Source organism: Chlorocebus sabaeus, chromosome 8 (assembly GCF_047675955.1).
Source record: "Chlorocebus sabaeus isolate Y175 chromosome 8, mChlSab1.0.hap1, whole genome shotgun sequence".
Taxonomy (NCBI): Eukaryota; Metazoa; Chordata; class Mammalia; order Primates; family Cercopithecidae; genus Chlorocebus; species Chlorocebus sabaeus.
The window spans coordinates 102,836,959-102,852,919 of NC_132911.1; the positions used below are offsets into that span (position 1 = coordinate 102,836,959).

Here is a 15,961-nt window from a genome sequence, read left to right on the forward strand (position 1 = left end):
AAACAGTGTCTTATACCTGGAGCAAACATAGCACGTAGAGGATACTTATTTTATTTTTTCCAACATGACAAATTTCAAATATATGGAAAAACTGTAAGAGTTATTATAAGGTGAACACTCACATACGTATCATCTAGAGTCTACTATTGATATTCTGTTACATTTGCTTCATCACATATCGGTTCATCTAACATCCCTTTCTCCATTTATCAATACAATGATTGTTTTTGATGCCTTTCAAGTTAAGTTACAAACATTGGTACACTTCACCCCTAACCCTCAGCTGCCTGTTGTTATATAGAGTTTCTACTAAGTGGGTGATTTTAGTTTTTTTTTGGAAGTTAAATCTCCAAAGTAAAATTCAGTGAGTTTGAGAAATACATACACCTGTGTGATGCAAAACACTCATCAAGATATAGGTCATTGACAGCTGAGATAGTTTCTTATACCCCTTTCTAGTCATCCCCCTTTCACCTGCCTGCCTCCCCTCGAGAAAACCCTATTCTGAAGTTCCTTAAAACTATAGATGTAGTTTTGCTGATTCTAGAATTTCATATAAATGGAAGCAATATGTATAAAGGTTTCTTTCATTAAGCATAGTGTGTTTGGTATTTATCTATGTTGTTGCATATAGCAGTCGTTCTTTCCTTTTCATTGCTAGATACATTGTATGAATATACCGTGTGAATATACTATAGTTTATTTTACCGTTCAGTTGTTGATGGACACTTGGGCTGTTTTTCGTTTTTGGTTATTATAAATAAAACTTTCATAGATATTTTTGTACAAATTTCACGTAGACATGTGCTATTTTTTCTTTTGGGTAAATACTTAAGAGTAGAATTATATGTTTATTTTTCAAAGAAACTTCCATAACTTTTTCCAATGTGGTTGTACCATTTTATATTCCTATCAACAATGTGTAAGAGTTGCAGTTGGCCTACATCGTTGCTAACATTCAATGGTGTATTTTTTCACTTTTTTGCCATTGGGATGAGTGTGTTGTGGTATCTTATGGTTTTTTAATTTGCATTTTTTGATGGCTAATTATTTTGAATTTTTAATGTGATTATAGGCCTTTATATACCTTTGTGAAGTATGTGTTAAATATTTGTCCATTTAAAGCTTTTTTGTGTCTTTTTAAAATTTTATTTTACTTTATGTATTTATTATTTATCTATTTACATAGTCTCACTCTTGCCCAGGCTGGAGTATGATGGCATGATCATAGCTCACTGCAGCCTTGAACTCCTGGGCTCAAGCAATCCTCCAGCCTCAGCCTCCTGAGTGGCTGGGACTACAGGTGCATGACACTGAGTGTGGATGATAAATTTTTTTTTTTTTTTTAATTTTTGTCGAGGTGGGGGGTCTCACTTTGTTGTAGCAGGTTGTTCTTGAACTCCTGGCTTCATGTGATTCTGCCATCTCGGGCTCCCAAAGTGCTGGGATTATAGGAATGAGCTAGTGGGCCCAACAGGGTTTGCAACTTATATAAAACTTATTCTGAACTACAATGGCTAAAGTGTTTTGGTACTATTATTTTAGTTACTCTAGTTAATTCTTACTAAGTCTTTTCCTTCTCAGGTGAAAGAAGGCAAACATTCATAACCTATAAATGTAGAATGTTCCAAGAGTCTCCTGTCATAAGAGTTTAAAAAGTTTTAAAGCTTTTTCAATAAGAAAACCTGTAAGGATGTTATTTAAAGATTTAAAAGAGTATGTGTATTTATAGATTTATCAATGGAGAGTAGATATGAGTGAATCTGCTGGAGACTACTTTTCCTATGGTGTGTTTTTTTTTTTTTGACAGGATCTAGGGTCTTGCTCTGTCACCCAGGCTGCAGTGCAGTGGTATGATCATGGCTCACTGCAACGCTTGCCTCCTGGCTTCAAGTGATTCTCATGCCACCTCAGCCTCCCAAGTTGCTGTGACCATAATGGGTGCACACCACCACACCCAGACAATTTTTTTTGTTTTTTTAGTAGGGATAGGGTTTCACCGTGTTGCCCAGGCTGGTCTCGAACTCCTGAGCTCAGGTGATCTGCCCACTTTGGCCTCCCAAAGTGCTGGGATTACAGGTGTATGTCACTGATCCTGGCCCCTATGAATTTTACACCTGGACAATTTTTTGTACTTTTAGTAGGGACAGGGTTTCATCATGTTGCTGAGGCTGGTCTCGAACTCCTGAGCTCAGGTGATCTGCCCATCTCGGCCTCCCAAAGCTCTGGGATTACAGGTGCTAGTCACTGTTCCTGGTCCCTATGAAATTTTTAAAAAGTAATTTTTTTTTTCTAAATTTCATGATGCCTCTTTTGCTTATATAGCTAGAATAATATTAAGGGACTTTGATGGAGTTTGTCTTTACAAAGGTGGCATAAATTAAAGAGTGGTTGGAATCTAAATCTTTGGTCTGCCAATTTGTAACCAAATAAAATTTCTTCCCTATAATTTTTTCATCTGTACAACAGGAAAAGTATATAATATCTTACTTGCTAGTAAGAAAGAGGCCCCAACATTATTATTTTTCTTAGCTACATATAAAAGTCATTTTATTGTAATGTTTGCTTTCATCTTTGGGATAATTCTTGTTTGGGCAGGGGTGCATTTTGCCTAGAAGCACTTTCCATTTTTTTTTCCTCCATGGGTGCATCAGGAAATGAAGAATATTTCTTGGATCTTTGTGGTATTATGTTTCTGAGAAAAGTCAGTTTTTCAATATATCAGCCTTATTTTTGAGAGGTAGGTTTTTTGTTGTTGGTTTAAAATATCATGAGCGACGTTAAATAATTTATTCTTTGTCTTTATCAAATACAGTTAAAAGTTATGTGCAGTTGATAAGCTACTTTCCACATCACATTAACCATAACCTACTAAAGGAGATTGATACAGTACAACATACAGAAACTTGAGAGTCATAATGCTAAATTATTGGTTTCAAATAATAATAATCAATGTATCATTTGTTTATATCTTGTAATAGAAGGATATGGGAGGAAAAATTGTAAAGGATGTGTATTTCTATTTTCTTAAATCTTTTTGACTTATTTAAAGTGACACTTAATTTTAATTGATAGGTTCTGAAGATGAAACAAGAATAGATATGCAATATCCTACTCAGTATAAAGGTCAAGAGTTATATTCACAGCAAGATGAGGAGCAGCCACAGGGATGGGTATCATGGGCCTGGTCCTTTGTGCCTGCAATTGTGAGTTATGACGATGGCGAGGAAGACTTTGTTGGGAATGATCCTGCATCAACCACGCATCAGCAAAAAGCACAGGCTTTGAAGGATCCTATTGTTTCTATAGGATTTTATTGCACAAAGGCAACGGTGACTTTCAAAGTAGGTCTTTTCTCTTGCTGTTTATATCTGTAGCAACTTTAATACTTAAATTTGGATTGTTAGTACAATTCTAGCTTCATTCAAGTTTGTTTTGCATTCAATAGATGTGAGATAGAGTCTAACAGTTCTTACTTCATAAAATTACATGGCTCCTCCACTTGAAATCTTTGAATTTTGATCCTTTCCTGTCTTCTTAGGGCCTTCTCCACCCTCTTTTTTATTAGGTTCATGGATAGTTTTTCACCCTATTGAATCATTCACTTGGTGTACAAACATGCCTTAATATTGTCATTAAAAAAGAAAGAAACAGCAAAAATTTTCCCTTGAATTCTTTTACCCATCAGGTACGGTTTCATTTCTGTGCTTGCCTTTGTAACAATCGTAACAATCTCTGTCTCTCTCTGTTTTTTTTTTTTTTTTTTTGAGGCAGGGTCTGGCCTAGGCTGGAGTGCAGTGGTGCAATCACAGCTCATTGCAACCTCTGCCTCTCGGGCTCAAGACATCCTCTCACCTCAGCCTCCCGAGCAGCTGGGACTACAGGCATGTGCCACTGTGCCCAGCTAATTTTTTTTTTCTTTTTTAAAATATTTTGTAGAGATGGGGTTTTGCCATGTTGCCCAGGCTGGTCTCACTCCTAGGCTCAAGCGTTCTTCCCCCTTTGGCCTCCCATTGTGCTAGGATTACAGGTGTTAGCCATCATGCCCAGCCTCATAACAAATTTTTGTTTTTAAAGGATTATTTATATATAATTATCTCTTTCCTCATTTGTTTCGCTTTTAAGGACAAATTTGTTAACTAGGTCCTCTTCTAGCTATTTTTCCAGCAGTATGTAACATAATTTGACGACTTCTTCCGTTAAAATAATGCATGTAAAATATCTATTCTCATCTATACAAAAATATATATAATATATACAAATATGTGTATGTCCCGGTCAAAGAAATAAAGTAAATACCCTTTTACTTGAAGAAATACAAAATTATGCCAGGCACGGTGGCTCGCACCTGTAATCCCAGTCCCCCTGCATCTCAGCCAAAAGAAATACAAAATTGCTAGTAGCTTTGATCCCCCATGTATTCTTCTTTGATTATATTTTATCTTCTGTTCCTCTCACATATAACCCAAACTTAATTTTTGAGTTATTTGTTTCCTGGACTTTTATAATACTATTACCATGCCTGTAATATTCCCGAATAATATCTTAATTCATTCAACAAATATTTTCAATGCCAGCTGTGTCTAGGCATTGTTTTGTCTCCAGAGATACCAGAGTGAACAGATATAAATTCCTGCTTTTTCAAACTTAAGTTGAAATAACATATATATTGTGTTCATTGAATATGAAGATTTTTTTTATGTAGAAAAATCAAGTGGGGGCCTGGTGCGGTGGCTCATGCCTGTAATCCCAGCACTTTGGGAGGCCGAGGTGGCCAGATCACCTGAGATCTGGAATTCGAGATCAGTCGGACCAACATGGAGAAACCCCATCTCTACTAAAAAAAAAAAAATTAGCCGGTTAGCCGGGTGTGATGGTGCATGCCTGTAATCCCAGCTACTCGGGAGGCTGAGGCAGGAGAATTGCTTGAACCCGGGAGGTGGAGGTTGTGGTGAGCCAAGATCGTGCCATTGCACTCCAGCCTGGGCAACAAGAGTGAAACTCTGTCTCAAAAAAAAAAAAAAAATCAAGTGGGAAGAGGAATAGTGAGTGCTTTCACTAGAGGGGAAATTATGCAGTTTAAAATTGGATCATTAGGGAAGGCCTTATTATGAAGGGAATATTAAAGCAAAGACCTGCGAAAGAGGAAGCCTTATTAATATCTGAGAATGAACCTTCCAGTAATAACAAATGTAAAGGCAACAGAGTTCAAGGAGCCGCAAGGAAGCCAATAGTGTCATGAGATATTGTAAATGAATGTGGTATGAAAGATAAGAGGGGTGATGAGGTTTGGAGTGGTTCCTAAGTTGTAAACTGTGTAGATCATTTTTGGGACGTTGTCTTTTATTCCGAGAGAGATAAACAATATTTGACCAGTTTTTAGAAGAATTATATGATGATCTGGGTTATATTTTAATCTGGATCACTGTGGCTGCTGTGTTGGAAGCAAAAGTAAGGAAAAGAAATAGATAGGAATGCAATTTTCAAGCAGGAGATGGTAATGACTTGGACTAGGGTGATAGCAAGTGGAGGTGATGAAAAGTGATTGTGTTTTGGATGTGTTTTGAAGGTTAAATAGGCAGAATTTCCTGATAGATTTTATTATGAGACATGAATGAAAAAAAAAACAGATGAACCAAGGATGGCTTTTGAACAACTAGAAGAGTTGAGCTCTGACATTTTGAGACGACTGGGATTAGGAGAAGACCATATTTGAGATGAAGATGAGGAATTTAGTTTTGGGTAGGTTTAAGATGCCTGCTGTATATTTAAGTAGAGTAATTCAGTGGGCAGTTGGATATATGAATCTAGAATTCAGTTTAGAAATTTGCCTAGATGCATATATTTGATAGTCATGATTTTATTAAAACTGAAATTAGTGTAGAACAGAAAAAAGAGGTTCTAGAGCCAAGCTCTGGGGCACTGTGATGGTAAGAAATTGGAAAGATGAGGAAGAAATAGCAAAGGAAGCTGAGAATAAGTGATCAATATTGTAGGCAGAAAACCAAGAGACTGGAAGGTAAGTGCCATAATTGCTTTAAAGAGGAGGGAATACATTATTTGTAAGAATGGATCCTTGGATGTGACAGTGTGGAAATTACTGGTGATTTTGAGCAGAGCAGTGATATGACACTGTTGGAATCTTAGTTGGAGTTGGTTAAAAGTGAATGGGAAGATTGGTAGAAATGTAAAATAGTGCATCTGCTGTGGAATATAGTTTGGTGGTTCCACAAAAAATTAAATGTAGAATTACCATATAATCTAGCCATTTCATTTCTAGGTATGTACTCAAAAGAATAAAAAACTAGTATTCAAACAGATTGATGTACATAAATGTTCATAGTAACTCTATTCAGTGATTTCCCAAAATGGAAACAATCCAAATGTTCATCAGTGGATGAATGAGTAAACAAATTATGGCATATACATACAGTGAAATAATATTCAGCCATAAAAAAATGAAATTTTCACCAGGTGTGGTGGCTCATGCCTGTAATCCCAGCACTTCGGGAGGCTGAGGTGGGTGGATCATGAGGTCAGGAGTTCAAGACCAGCCTGGCCAACATGGTGAAACCCCGTCTCTACTAAAAATACAAAAAGCTGGGCATGGTGGTGGATACCTGTAGTCCCAGCTATTCGGGAGGCTGAGGCAGGAGAATCGCTTGAACCTGGGAGGCAGAGTTGCAGTGGGCCGAGATCACGCCATTGCACTCCAGCCTGGGCAACAATAGTGAAACTCCATCATAAAAAAAAAAAAAAGGAATGAAGTTCTGATGCATGCTAAACATGAATGAACCTTGAAATTTCTATGCTAAGTGAAATTAGCCAGACACAAAAGGACAAAGATTGTGTGATTCCACTTAGATGATGTTCTCTAGAGAGACAGAATAGGCTATATGTATGTAAGAAAGGGAGTTTATTAAGGAGATTGACTCACACGATCACAAGGTAAAGTCCCATGATAGGCGTGTCTACAAGTTGAGGAGCAAGGAAACCAGTGGTGGATCAGTCCAAGTCCCAAAACCTCAAAAGTAGGGAAGCTGACAGTGCAGCTTTCAGTGTGGGCCAAAGGCCTGAGAGCCCCTGGCAAACCACAGGTATAAGTCCCAAAGTCTAAAAGCTGAAGAACTTGGAGTCTGATGTTCAAGGGCAGGAAGCATCCAGCACAGGAGAAAGATGAAGGCCAGAAGACTCAGCAAGTCTAGTCCTTCCACATTCATCTGCCTGCTTTATCCTAGCCATGCTTCCAGCTGGTTAGATGGTGCCCACCCAGATTGAGGGTGGGTCTGCATCTCCCAGTCCACTGACTCAAATGTTAATCTCCTTTGGCAGGACACACCCAAGAACAATACTTTGCAGCCTTCAATCCAATCAAGTTGACAATCAGTATTAACCATCACAGATGAGGTATTTAGAATAGGCAAAATCACAGAAACAGAGAGTAGAATAGACATTGCTAGAGGCTGTAGGATACAGGGAAGTTGAGTTAGTGCTTAATAGGTAGAGTTTCTGCCTAGTATGATGTAAAAGCTCTGCAAACATATGGTGGGGATAGTTATGCAATGGTTTGTACTAAATGCCACTGAATTGTATACTGACAAGTGGTTAAAACTATAAATTTTGAAGATGGCTGAATAGGAACAGCTCCAGTCTCCAACTCCCAGCGCGAGCGACACAGAAGACTGGTGATTTCTGCATTTTCAACTGAGGTACTGGGTTCATCTCACTAGGGAGTGCCTGACAATCAGTGCTGGTCAGCTGCTGCAGACCGACCAGCGACCAGACCAGCGAGGCATCGCCTCACCTGGGAAGCGCAAGGGGAAAGGGAATCCCTTTTCTTAGCCAGGGGAACTGAGACACACAACACCTGGAAAATCGGGTAACTTCTACCCCAATACTGCGCTTTAAGCAAACAGGCACACCAGGAGATTATATCCCACACCTGGCTGGGAGGGTCCCACGCCCACGGAGCCTCCTCCCTCATTGCTAGCACAGCAGTCTGCGATCTAACCGCAAGGGAGCAGCAAGGCTGGGGGAGGGGCGCCCACCATTGCTAAGGCTTAAGTAGGTAAACAAAGCTGCTGGGAAGCTCGAACTGGGTGGAGCTCACAGCAGCTCAAGGAAACCTGCCTGTCTATGTAGACTCTACCTCTGGGGACAGGGCACAGCTAAACAACAACCAAAAAAAAAAAAAAAAAAAAAAAAGCAGAAACCTCTGCAGACGCAAACGACTCTGTCTGACAGCTTTGAAGAGAGCAGTGGATCTCCCAACACGGAGGTTGAGATCTGAGAAGGAACAGACTGCCTGCTCAAGTGGGTCCCTGACTCCTGAGTAGCCTAACTGGGAGACATCCCCCACTAGGGGCAGTCTGACACCCCACACCTCACAGGGCGGAGTACACCTCTGAGAGGAAGCCTCCAAAGCAAGAATCAGACAGGTACACTCGCTGTTCAGCAATATTCTATCTTCTGCAGCCTCTGCTGCTGACACCCAGGCAAACAGGGTCTGGAGTGGACCTCAAGCAATCTCCAACAGACCTACAGCTGAGGGTCCTGACTGTTAGAAGGAAAACTATCAAACAGGAAGGACACCTACACCAAAACCCCATCAGTACGTCACCATCATCAAAGACCAGAGGCAGATAAAACCACAAAGATGGGGAAAAAGCAGGGCAGAAAACCTGGAAATTCAAAAAATAAGAGCGCATCTTTCCCGGCAAAGGAGCGCAGCTCATCGCCAGCAACGGATCAAAATTTGACGGAGAAAGACTTTGACGAGATGAGAGAAGAAGGCTTCAGTCCATCAAACTTCTCAGAGTTAAACGAGGAATTACATACCCAGCGCAAAGAAACTAAAAATCTTGAAAAAAAAAGGTGGAAGAATTGATGGCTAGAGTAATTAATGCAGAGAAGGTCATAAACGAAATGAAAGAGATGAAAACCATGACACGAGAAATACGTGACAAATGCACAAGCTTCAGTAACCGACTCGATCAACTGGAAGAAAGAGTATCAGCGATTGAGGATCAAATGAACGAAATGAAGCGAGAAGAGAAACCAAAAGAAAAAAGAAGAAAAAGAAATGAACAAAGCCTGCAAGAAGTATGGGATTATGTAAAAAGACCAAATCTACATCTGATTGGGGTGCCTGAAAGTGAGGGGGAAAATGGAACCAAGTTGGAAAACACTCTTCAGGATATCATCCAGGAGAACTTCCCCAACCTAGTAGGGCAGGCCAACATTCAAATCCAGGAAATACAGAGAACGCCACAAAGATACTCCTCAAGAAGAGCAACTCCAAGACACATAATTGCCAGATTCACCAAAGTTGAAATGAAGGAAAAAATCTTAAGGGCAGCCAGAGAGAAAGGTCGGGTTACCCACAAAGGGTAGCCCATCAGACTAACAGCAGATCTCTCGGCAGAAACTCTACAAGCCAGAAGAGAGTGGGGGCCAATATTCAACATTCTTAAAGAAAAGAATTTTAAACTCAGAATTTCATATCCAGCCAAACTAAGTTTCATAAGTGAAGGAGAGATAAAATCCTTTACAGATAAGCAAATGCTTAGAGATTTTGTCACCACTAGGCCTGCCTTACAAGAGACCCTGAAGGAAGCACTAAACATGGAAAGGAACAACCGGTACCAGCCTTTGCAAAAACATGCCAAAATGTAAAGACCATCGAGGCTAGGAAGAAACTGCATCAACTAACGAGCAAAATAACCAGTTAATATCATAATGGCAGGATCAAGTTCACACATAACAATCTTAACCTTAAATGTAAATGGACTAAATGCTCCAATTAAAAGACACAGACTGGCAAACTGGATAAAGACCCAAGACCCATCAGTCTACTGTATTCAGGAGACCCATCTCACACGCAGAGACATACATAGGCTCAAAATAAAGGGATGGAGGAAGATTTACCAAGCAAATGGAGAACAAAAAAAAAGCAGGGGTTGCAATACTAGTCTCTGATAAAACAGACTTTAAACCATCAAAGATCAAAAGAGACAAAGAAGGCCATTACATAATGGTAAAGGGATCAATACAACAGGAAGAGCTAACTATCCTAAATATATATGCACCCAATACAGGAGCACCCAGATTCATAAAGCAAGTCCTTAGAGACTTACAAAGAGACTTAGACTCCCATACAATAATAATGGGAGACCTCAACACTCCACTGTCAACATTAGACAGATCAACGAGACAGAAAGTTAACAAGGATATCCAGGAATTGAACTCATCTCTGCAGCAAGCAGACCTAATAGACATCTATAGAACTCTCCACCCCAAATCAACAGAATATACATTCTTCTCAGCACCACATCGCCCTTATTCCAAAATTGACCACATAATTGGAAGTAAAGCACTCCTCAGCAAATGTACAAGAAGAGGAATTATAACAAACTGTCTCTCAGACCACAGTGCAATCAAACTAGAACTCAGGACTAAGAAACTCAATCAAAACCGCTCAACTACATGGAAACTGAACAACCTGCTCCTGAATGACTACTGGGTACATAACAAAATGAAGGCAGAAATAAAGATGTTCTTTGAAACCAATGAGAACAAAGATACAACATACCAGAATCTCTGGGACACATTTAAAGCAGTGTGTAGAGGAAAATTTATAGCACTAAATGCCCACAAGAGAAAGCAGGAAAGATCTAAAATTGACACTCTAACATAACAATTAAAAGAACTAGAGAAGCAAGAGGAAACACATTCGAAAGCTAGCAGAAGGCAAGAAATAACTAAGATCAGAGCAGAACTGAAGGAGATAGAGACACAAAAAAACCCTCCAAAAAATCAGTGAATCCAGGAACTGGTTTTTTGAAAAGATCAACAAAATTGGCAGACCACTAGCAAGACTAATAAAGAAGAGAAGAGAGAAGAATCAAATAGACGCAATAAAAAAATGATAAAGGGGATATCACCACCGACCCCACAGAAATACAAACTACCATCAGAGAATACTATAAACACCTCTATGCAAATAAACTAGAAAATCTAGAAGAAATGGATAATTTCCTGGACACTTACACTCTTCCAAGACTAAACCAGGAAGAAGTTGAATCCCTGAATAGACCAATAATAACAGGCTCTGAAATTGAGGCAATAATTAATAGCCTACCAATGAAAAAAAGTCCAGGACCAGATGGATTCACAGCTGAATTCTACCAGAGGTACAAGGAGGAGCTGGTACCATTCCTTCTGAAACTATTCCAATCAATAGAAAAAGAGGGAATCCTCCCTAACTCATTTTATGAGGCCAACATCATCCTGATACCAAAGCCTGGCAGAGACACAACAAAAAGAGAGAATTTTAGACCAATATCCCTGATGAACATCGATGCAAAAATCCTCAATAAAATACTGGCAAACCGGATTCAGTAGCACATCAAAAAGCTTATCCACCATGATCAAGTGGGCTTCATCCCTGGGATGCAAGACTGGTTCAGCATTTGCAAATCAATAAACATAATCCAGCATATAAACAGAACCAAAGACAAGAACCACATGATTATCTCAATAGATGCAGAAAAGGCTTTTGACAAAATTCAACAGCCCTTCATGCTAAAAATGCTCAATAAATTCGGTATTGATGGAACGTACCTCAAAGTAATAAGAGCTATTTATGACACACCCACAGCCAATATCATACTGAATGGGCAAAAACTGGAAAAATTCCCTTTGAAAACTGGCACAAGACAGGGATGCCCTCTCTCACCACTCCTATTCAACATAGTGTTGGAAGTTCTGGCTAGGGCAATCAGGCAAGAGAAAGAAATCAAGGGAATTCAGTTAGGAAAAGAAGAAGTCAAATTGTCCCTGTTTGCAGATGACATGATTGTATATTTAGAAAACCCCATTGTCTCAGCCCAAAATCTCCTTAAGCTGATAAGCAACTTCAGCAAAGTCTCAGGATACAAAATTAATGTGCAAAAATCCCAAGCATTCTTATACAGCAGTAACAGACAAACAGAGAGCCAAATCATGAATGAACTTCCATTCACAATCGCTTCAAAGAGAATAAAATATCTAGGAATCCAACTTACAAGGGATGTAAAGGATCTCTTCAAGGAGAACTACAAACCACTGCTCAGTGAAATGAAAGAGGACACAAACAAATGGAAGAACATACCATTCTCATGGATAGGAAGAATCAATATCGTGAAAATTGCCATACTGCCCAAGGTTATTTATAGATTCAATGCCATCCCCATCAAGCTACCAATGAGTTTCTTCACAGAATTGGAAAAAACTGCTTTAAAGTTCATATGGAACCAAAAAAGAGCCCGCATCTCCAAGACAATCCTAAGTCAAAAGAACAAAGCTGGAAGCATCATGCTACCTGACTTCAAACTATACTACAAGGCTACAGTAACCAAAACAGCATGGTACTGGTACCAAAACAGAGATATAGACCAATGGAACCGAACAGAGTCCTCAGAAATAATACCACACATCTACAGCCATCTGATCTTTGACAAACCTGAGAGAAACAAGAAATGGGGAAAGGATTTCCTATTTAATAAATGGTGCTGGGAAAATTGGCTAGCCATAAATAGAAAGCTGAAACTGGATCCTTTCCTTACTCCTTATACGAAAATTAATTCCAGATGGATTAGAGACTTAAATGTTAGACCTAATACCATAAAAATCCTAGAGGACAACCTAGGTAGTACCATTCAGGACATAGGCATGGGCAAAAACTTCATGTCTAAAACACCAAAAGCAACGGCAGCAAAAGCCAAAATTGACAAATGGGATCTAATTAAACTAAAGAGCTTCTGCACAGCAAAAAAAACTACCATCAGAGTGAACAGGCAACCTACAGAATGGGAGAAAATTTATGCAATCTACTCATCTGACAAAGGGCTAATATCCAGAACCTACAAAGAACTCAAACAAATTTACAAGAAAAAAACAAACAACCCCATCCAAAAGTGGGCAAAGGATATGAACAGACATTTCTCAAAAGAAGACATTCATACAGCCAACAGACACATGAAAAAATGCTCATCATCACCGGCCATCAGAGAAATGCAAATCAAAACCACAATGAGATACCATCTCACACCAGTTAGAATGGCGATCATTCAAAAGTCAGGAAACAACAGGTGCTGGAGAGGATGTGGAGAAATAGGAACACTTTTACACTGTTGGTGGGATTGTAAACTAGTTCAACCATTATGGAAAACAGTATGGCGATTCCTCAAGGATCTAGAACTAGATGTACCATATGACCCAGCCGTCCCATTACTGGGTATATACCCAAAGGATTATAAATCATGCTGCTATAAAGATACATGCACACGTATGTTTATTGCGGCACTATTCACAATAGCAAAGACTTGGAATCAACCCAAATGTCCATCAGTGACAGACTGGATTAAGAAAATGTGGCACATATACACCATGGAATACTATGCAGCCATAAAAAAGGATGAGTTTGTGTCCTTTGTAGGGACATGGATGCAGCTGGAAACCATCATTCTCAGCAAACTATCACAAGAACAGAAAACCAAACACCGCATGTTCTCACTCATAGGTGGGAACTGAACAATGAGATCACTTGGACTCGGGAAGGGGAACATCACACACCGGGGCCTATCATGGGGAGAGGGGAGGGGGGAAGGATTGCACTGGGAGTTATACCTGATGTAAATGACGAGTTGATGGGTGCTGACGAGTTGATGGGTGCAGCACACCAACATGGCACAAGTATACATATGTAACAAACCTGCACGTTATGCACATGTACCCTAAAACTTAAAGTATAACAATAATAATAAATAAAAAGAAAAAAAGAAAAAGAAATAGTGGTTACCAGAAACTGAGAAGGGTAGGGTGGGGGTGATGAAGAGAGGTTTGTTAACAGATGCAAAAAGGCATATAGGAGGAATAAGTTCTTGTGTTCTATTGCACAGTGTGGTCACTATGGCTGTCAATAATTTATTGCATATTTCAAAAGAGCAAGAAGAGAAGATTTTGAATACTCTCCACACAAAGAAAAAAAATAAAATCTTGAGGTGATGGAAAAAAAAACTATAAATTTTATTGTGTATATTTTATCATGCAAAGAGGACAGATAAAAATGCAAATGGTAGTAGAGTAATTATTGAAGAGGACAGAAAACTCTTTCAAGATGGTTTTGTTATAAATAGCATAGAAATGGGGAAATAGGTGGTTGGGGTTGTCTAGCTAAAGACTTTTTTTTGAAAGATGGAAGTAATTATAGCATATTTGTTTGGTGATATGAGTGATCTAATAGAGAGGAAAAAATTGATATAGGCAAGAGGAGGAGAATTGCTGGTGTAATATTCTTGAGAAGGTAAGAGGGCTTGGCACCTTTTGTAGAGGTGAAAAGTCTGATGACCTCTAATGGGACAATAGGTCATTCATTCATGATAGCAGGAGAGAAAGCAATGTGTTCTTGCACCCACATAAGTGGTTTGGTAGAAAAGTTGGTAGTGGTTTTTGAAAGTTCTCTTCTGATTTTTTTTTTCTTTAAATAGTTCTCTTAACTCAGAGTAAACATGGGAAAGGAGGAGAAGCTTTGAGGAAGGGGAAGAAGGTGTAAAATTGTCATCTTGGGGAGTATGAGGAGTAATTGCCTTTGAATATCTATGTTCACTACTGACACTAAGGACCTACTACACAAAAGTGATCATGAATTTGAAGATATACCAGTCATTGTGGTTGTGTATATTTTCTGGTCATATTCTGTTGCTTTAGTTAGGGTGATGGTGAAAATAATCTGGAGGACAAGATCAATGCAGAAGAGGAGGTCAAAAAACTGAGAAATCAGACTTTTGGAATGATCTTCTCTCTGGATATTGAAATCACCAAGAAGTATAACAGTGGTAGTGTGGGACTGAATCCAAAATTAAATCTTCAGACAACTAGTAGAATGATGTGGGATTGAGTTATGAGTCTAAGAAAGAAGGATGATGGGTCTTACAGTCTGTTCCATATATTTTGCTATATTTTGAAAAATGCTGCTGTAAATGTTGTGGTACAGATCTTCTGACATATATATGTAGAAGAGTTTCTTTGGGATATACTTCTTTTTCTTTAAAAATTTTATCGCCGGGCACAGTGGCTCATGCCTGTAATCCCAGCACTTTAGGAGGCCAAAACAGGCGGATCGCTTGAGCCCAGGAGTTCCAGAGCAGCCATGCGAATATGGTGAAACTGTCTCTACGGAATAATACAAAAATTAGCCAAGCAGGATGGCATGTGCATGTAGTATGAGATACTTACCAGGCTGAGGTGAGAGGATCGCTTGAGCTGGAGGAGTGGAGGTTGAATTGAGCTGAGATCATGCCACTGCCACTCCATGCTGGGTGACAGAGCAAGACCTTGTCTCAAAAAAAAGAAAAGAAAAGAAAAGAAAAAATTATGTCTGGGTTACCAGGGACTTTTTGTAGTCGTTTTTTGTGCTTCTCCTTTTCTGTCTGACATTTAAATGTTGGCATATAGGGCTTGGTCTTTGGTCCTCTCATCTTTTCTATTTACACACTCCCAAGGTGATATAACTCGATCATGATATAGATGCTGATAGACTATCAAATTTGTATCTCCACTTTTCAGTTTTCCCTGAGCTCTAGAATTCAACTGCCTATTTTATATTTCCACTTTCATATCTGATTGATACTTAACACAAACAGAGCTCTTGATTTTTCTTTGCAGTTGTGCACCCCCCACCCCCACTATTTTACCTTTCATTGTATTGCAACATTATCTACTAATTTGCTCAGGCTTAACATTTATCAATATCTTTTCTTCTCCCACCACATCTAATCAGTCAGCATGTTCTATCAGCTGTACCTCTAGGATGCAGTCATTTCTCATTAACTTTATTGCAACTTATAGACCAGTGGTTTTCAAACTTTTTGATCTCAAGACTCCAGGAAACCTTTGCATTCTTAAAAATTATTGGGAACTC

General features: G+C 39.1%; 1 protein-coding gene across 8 annotated transcripts in view; it reads left to right on the forward strand.

Annotated features, from left to right (window-relative positions):
* VPS13B (vacuolar protein sorting 13 homolog B) overlaps positions 1-15,961 on the forward strand; it is an 870,718-nt gene that overhangs the window by 77,043 nt on the left and 777,714 nt on the right. For all 8 annotated transcript variants that reach the window (XR_005240849.2, XM_037999868.2, XM_073018246.1 and 5 more), the window contains exon 8: positions 3,076-3,344. Coding sequence is in view for 7 of the 8 variants with exons in the window: in XM_037999868.2 (XP_037855796.2) it covers positions 3,076-3,344 (269 nt within the window). In the remaining variant the exon portion in view is untranslated. The remainder of the gene's footprint in view (positions 1-3,075; positions 3,345-15,961) is intronic.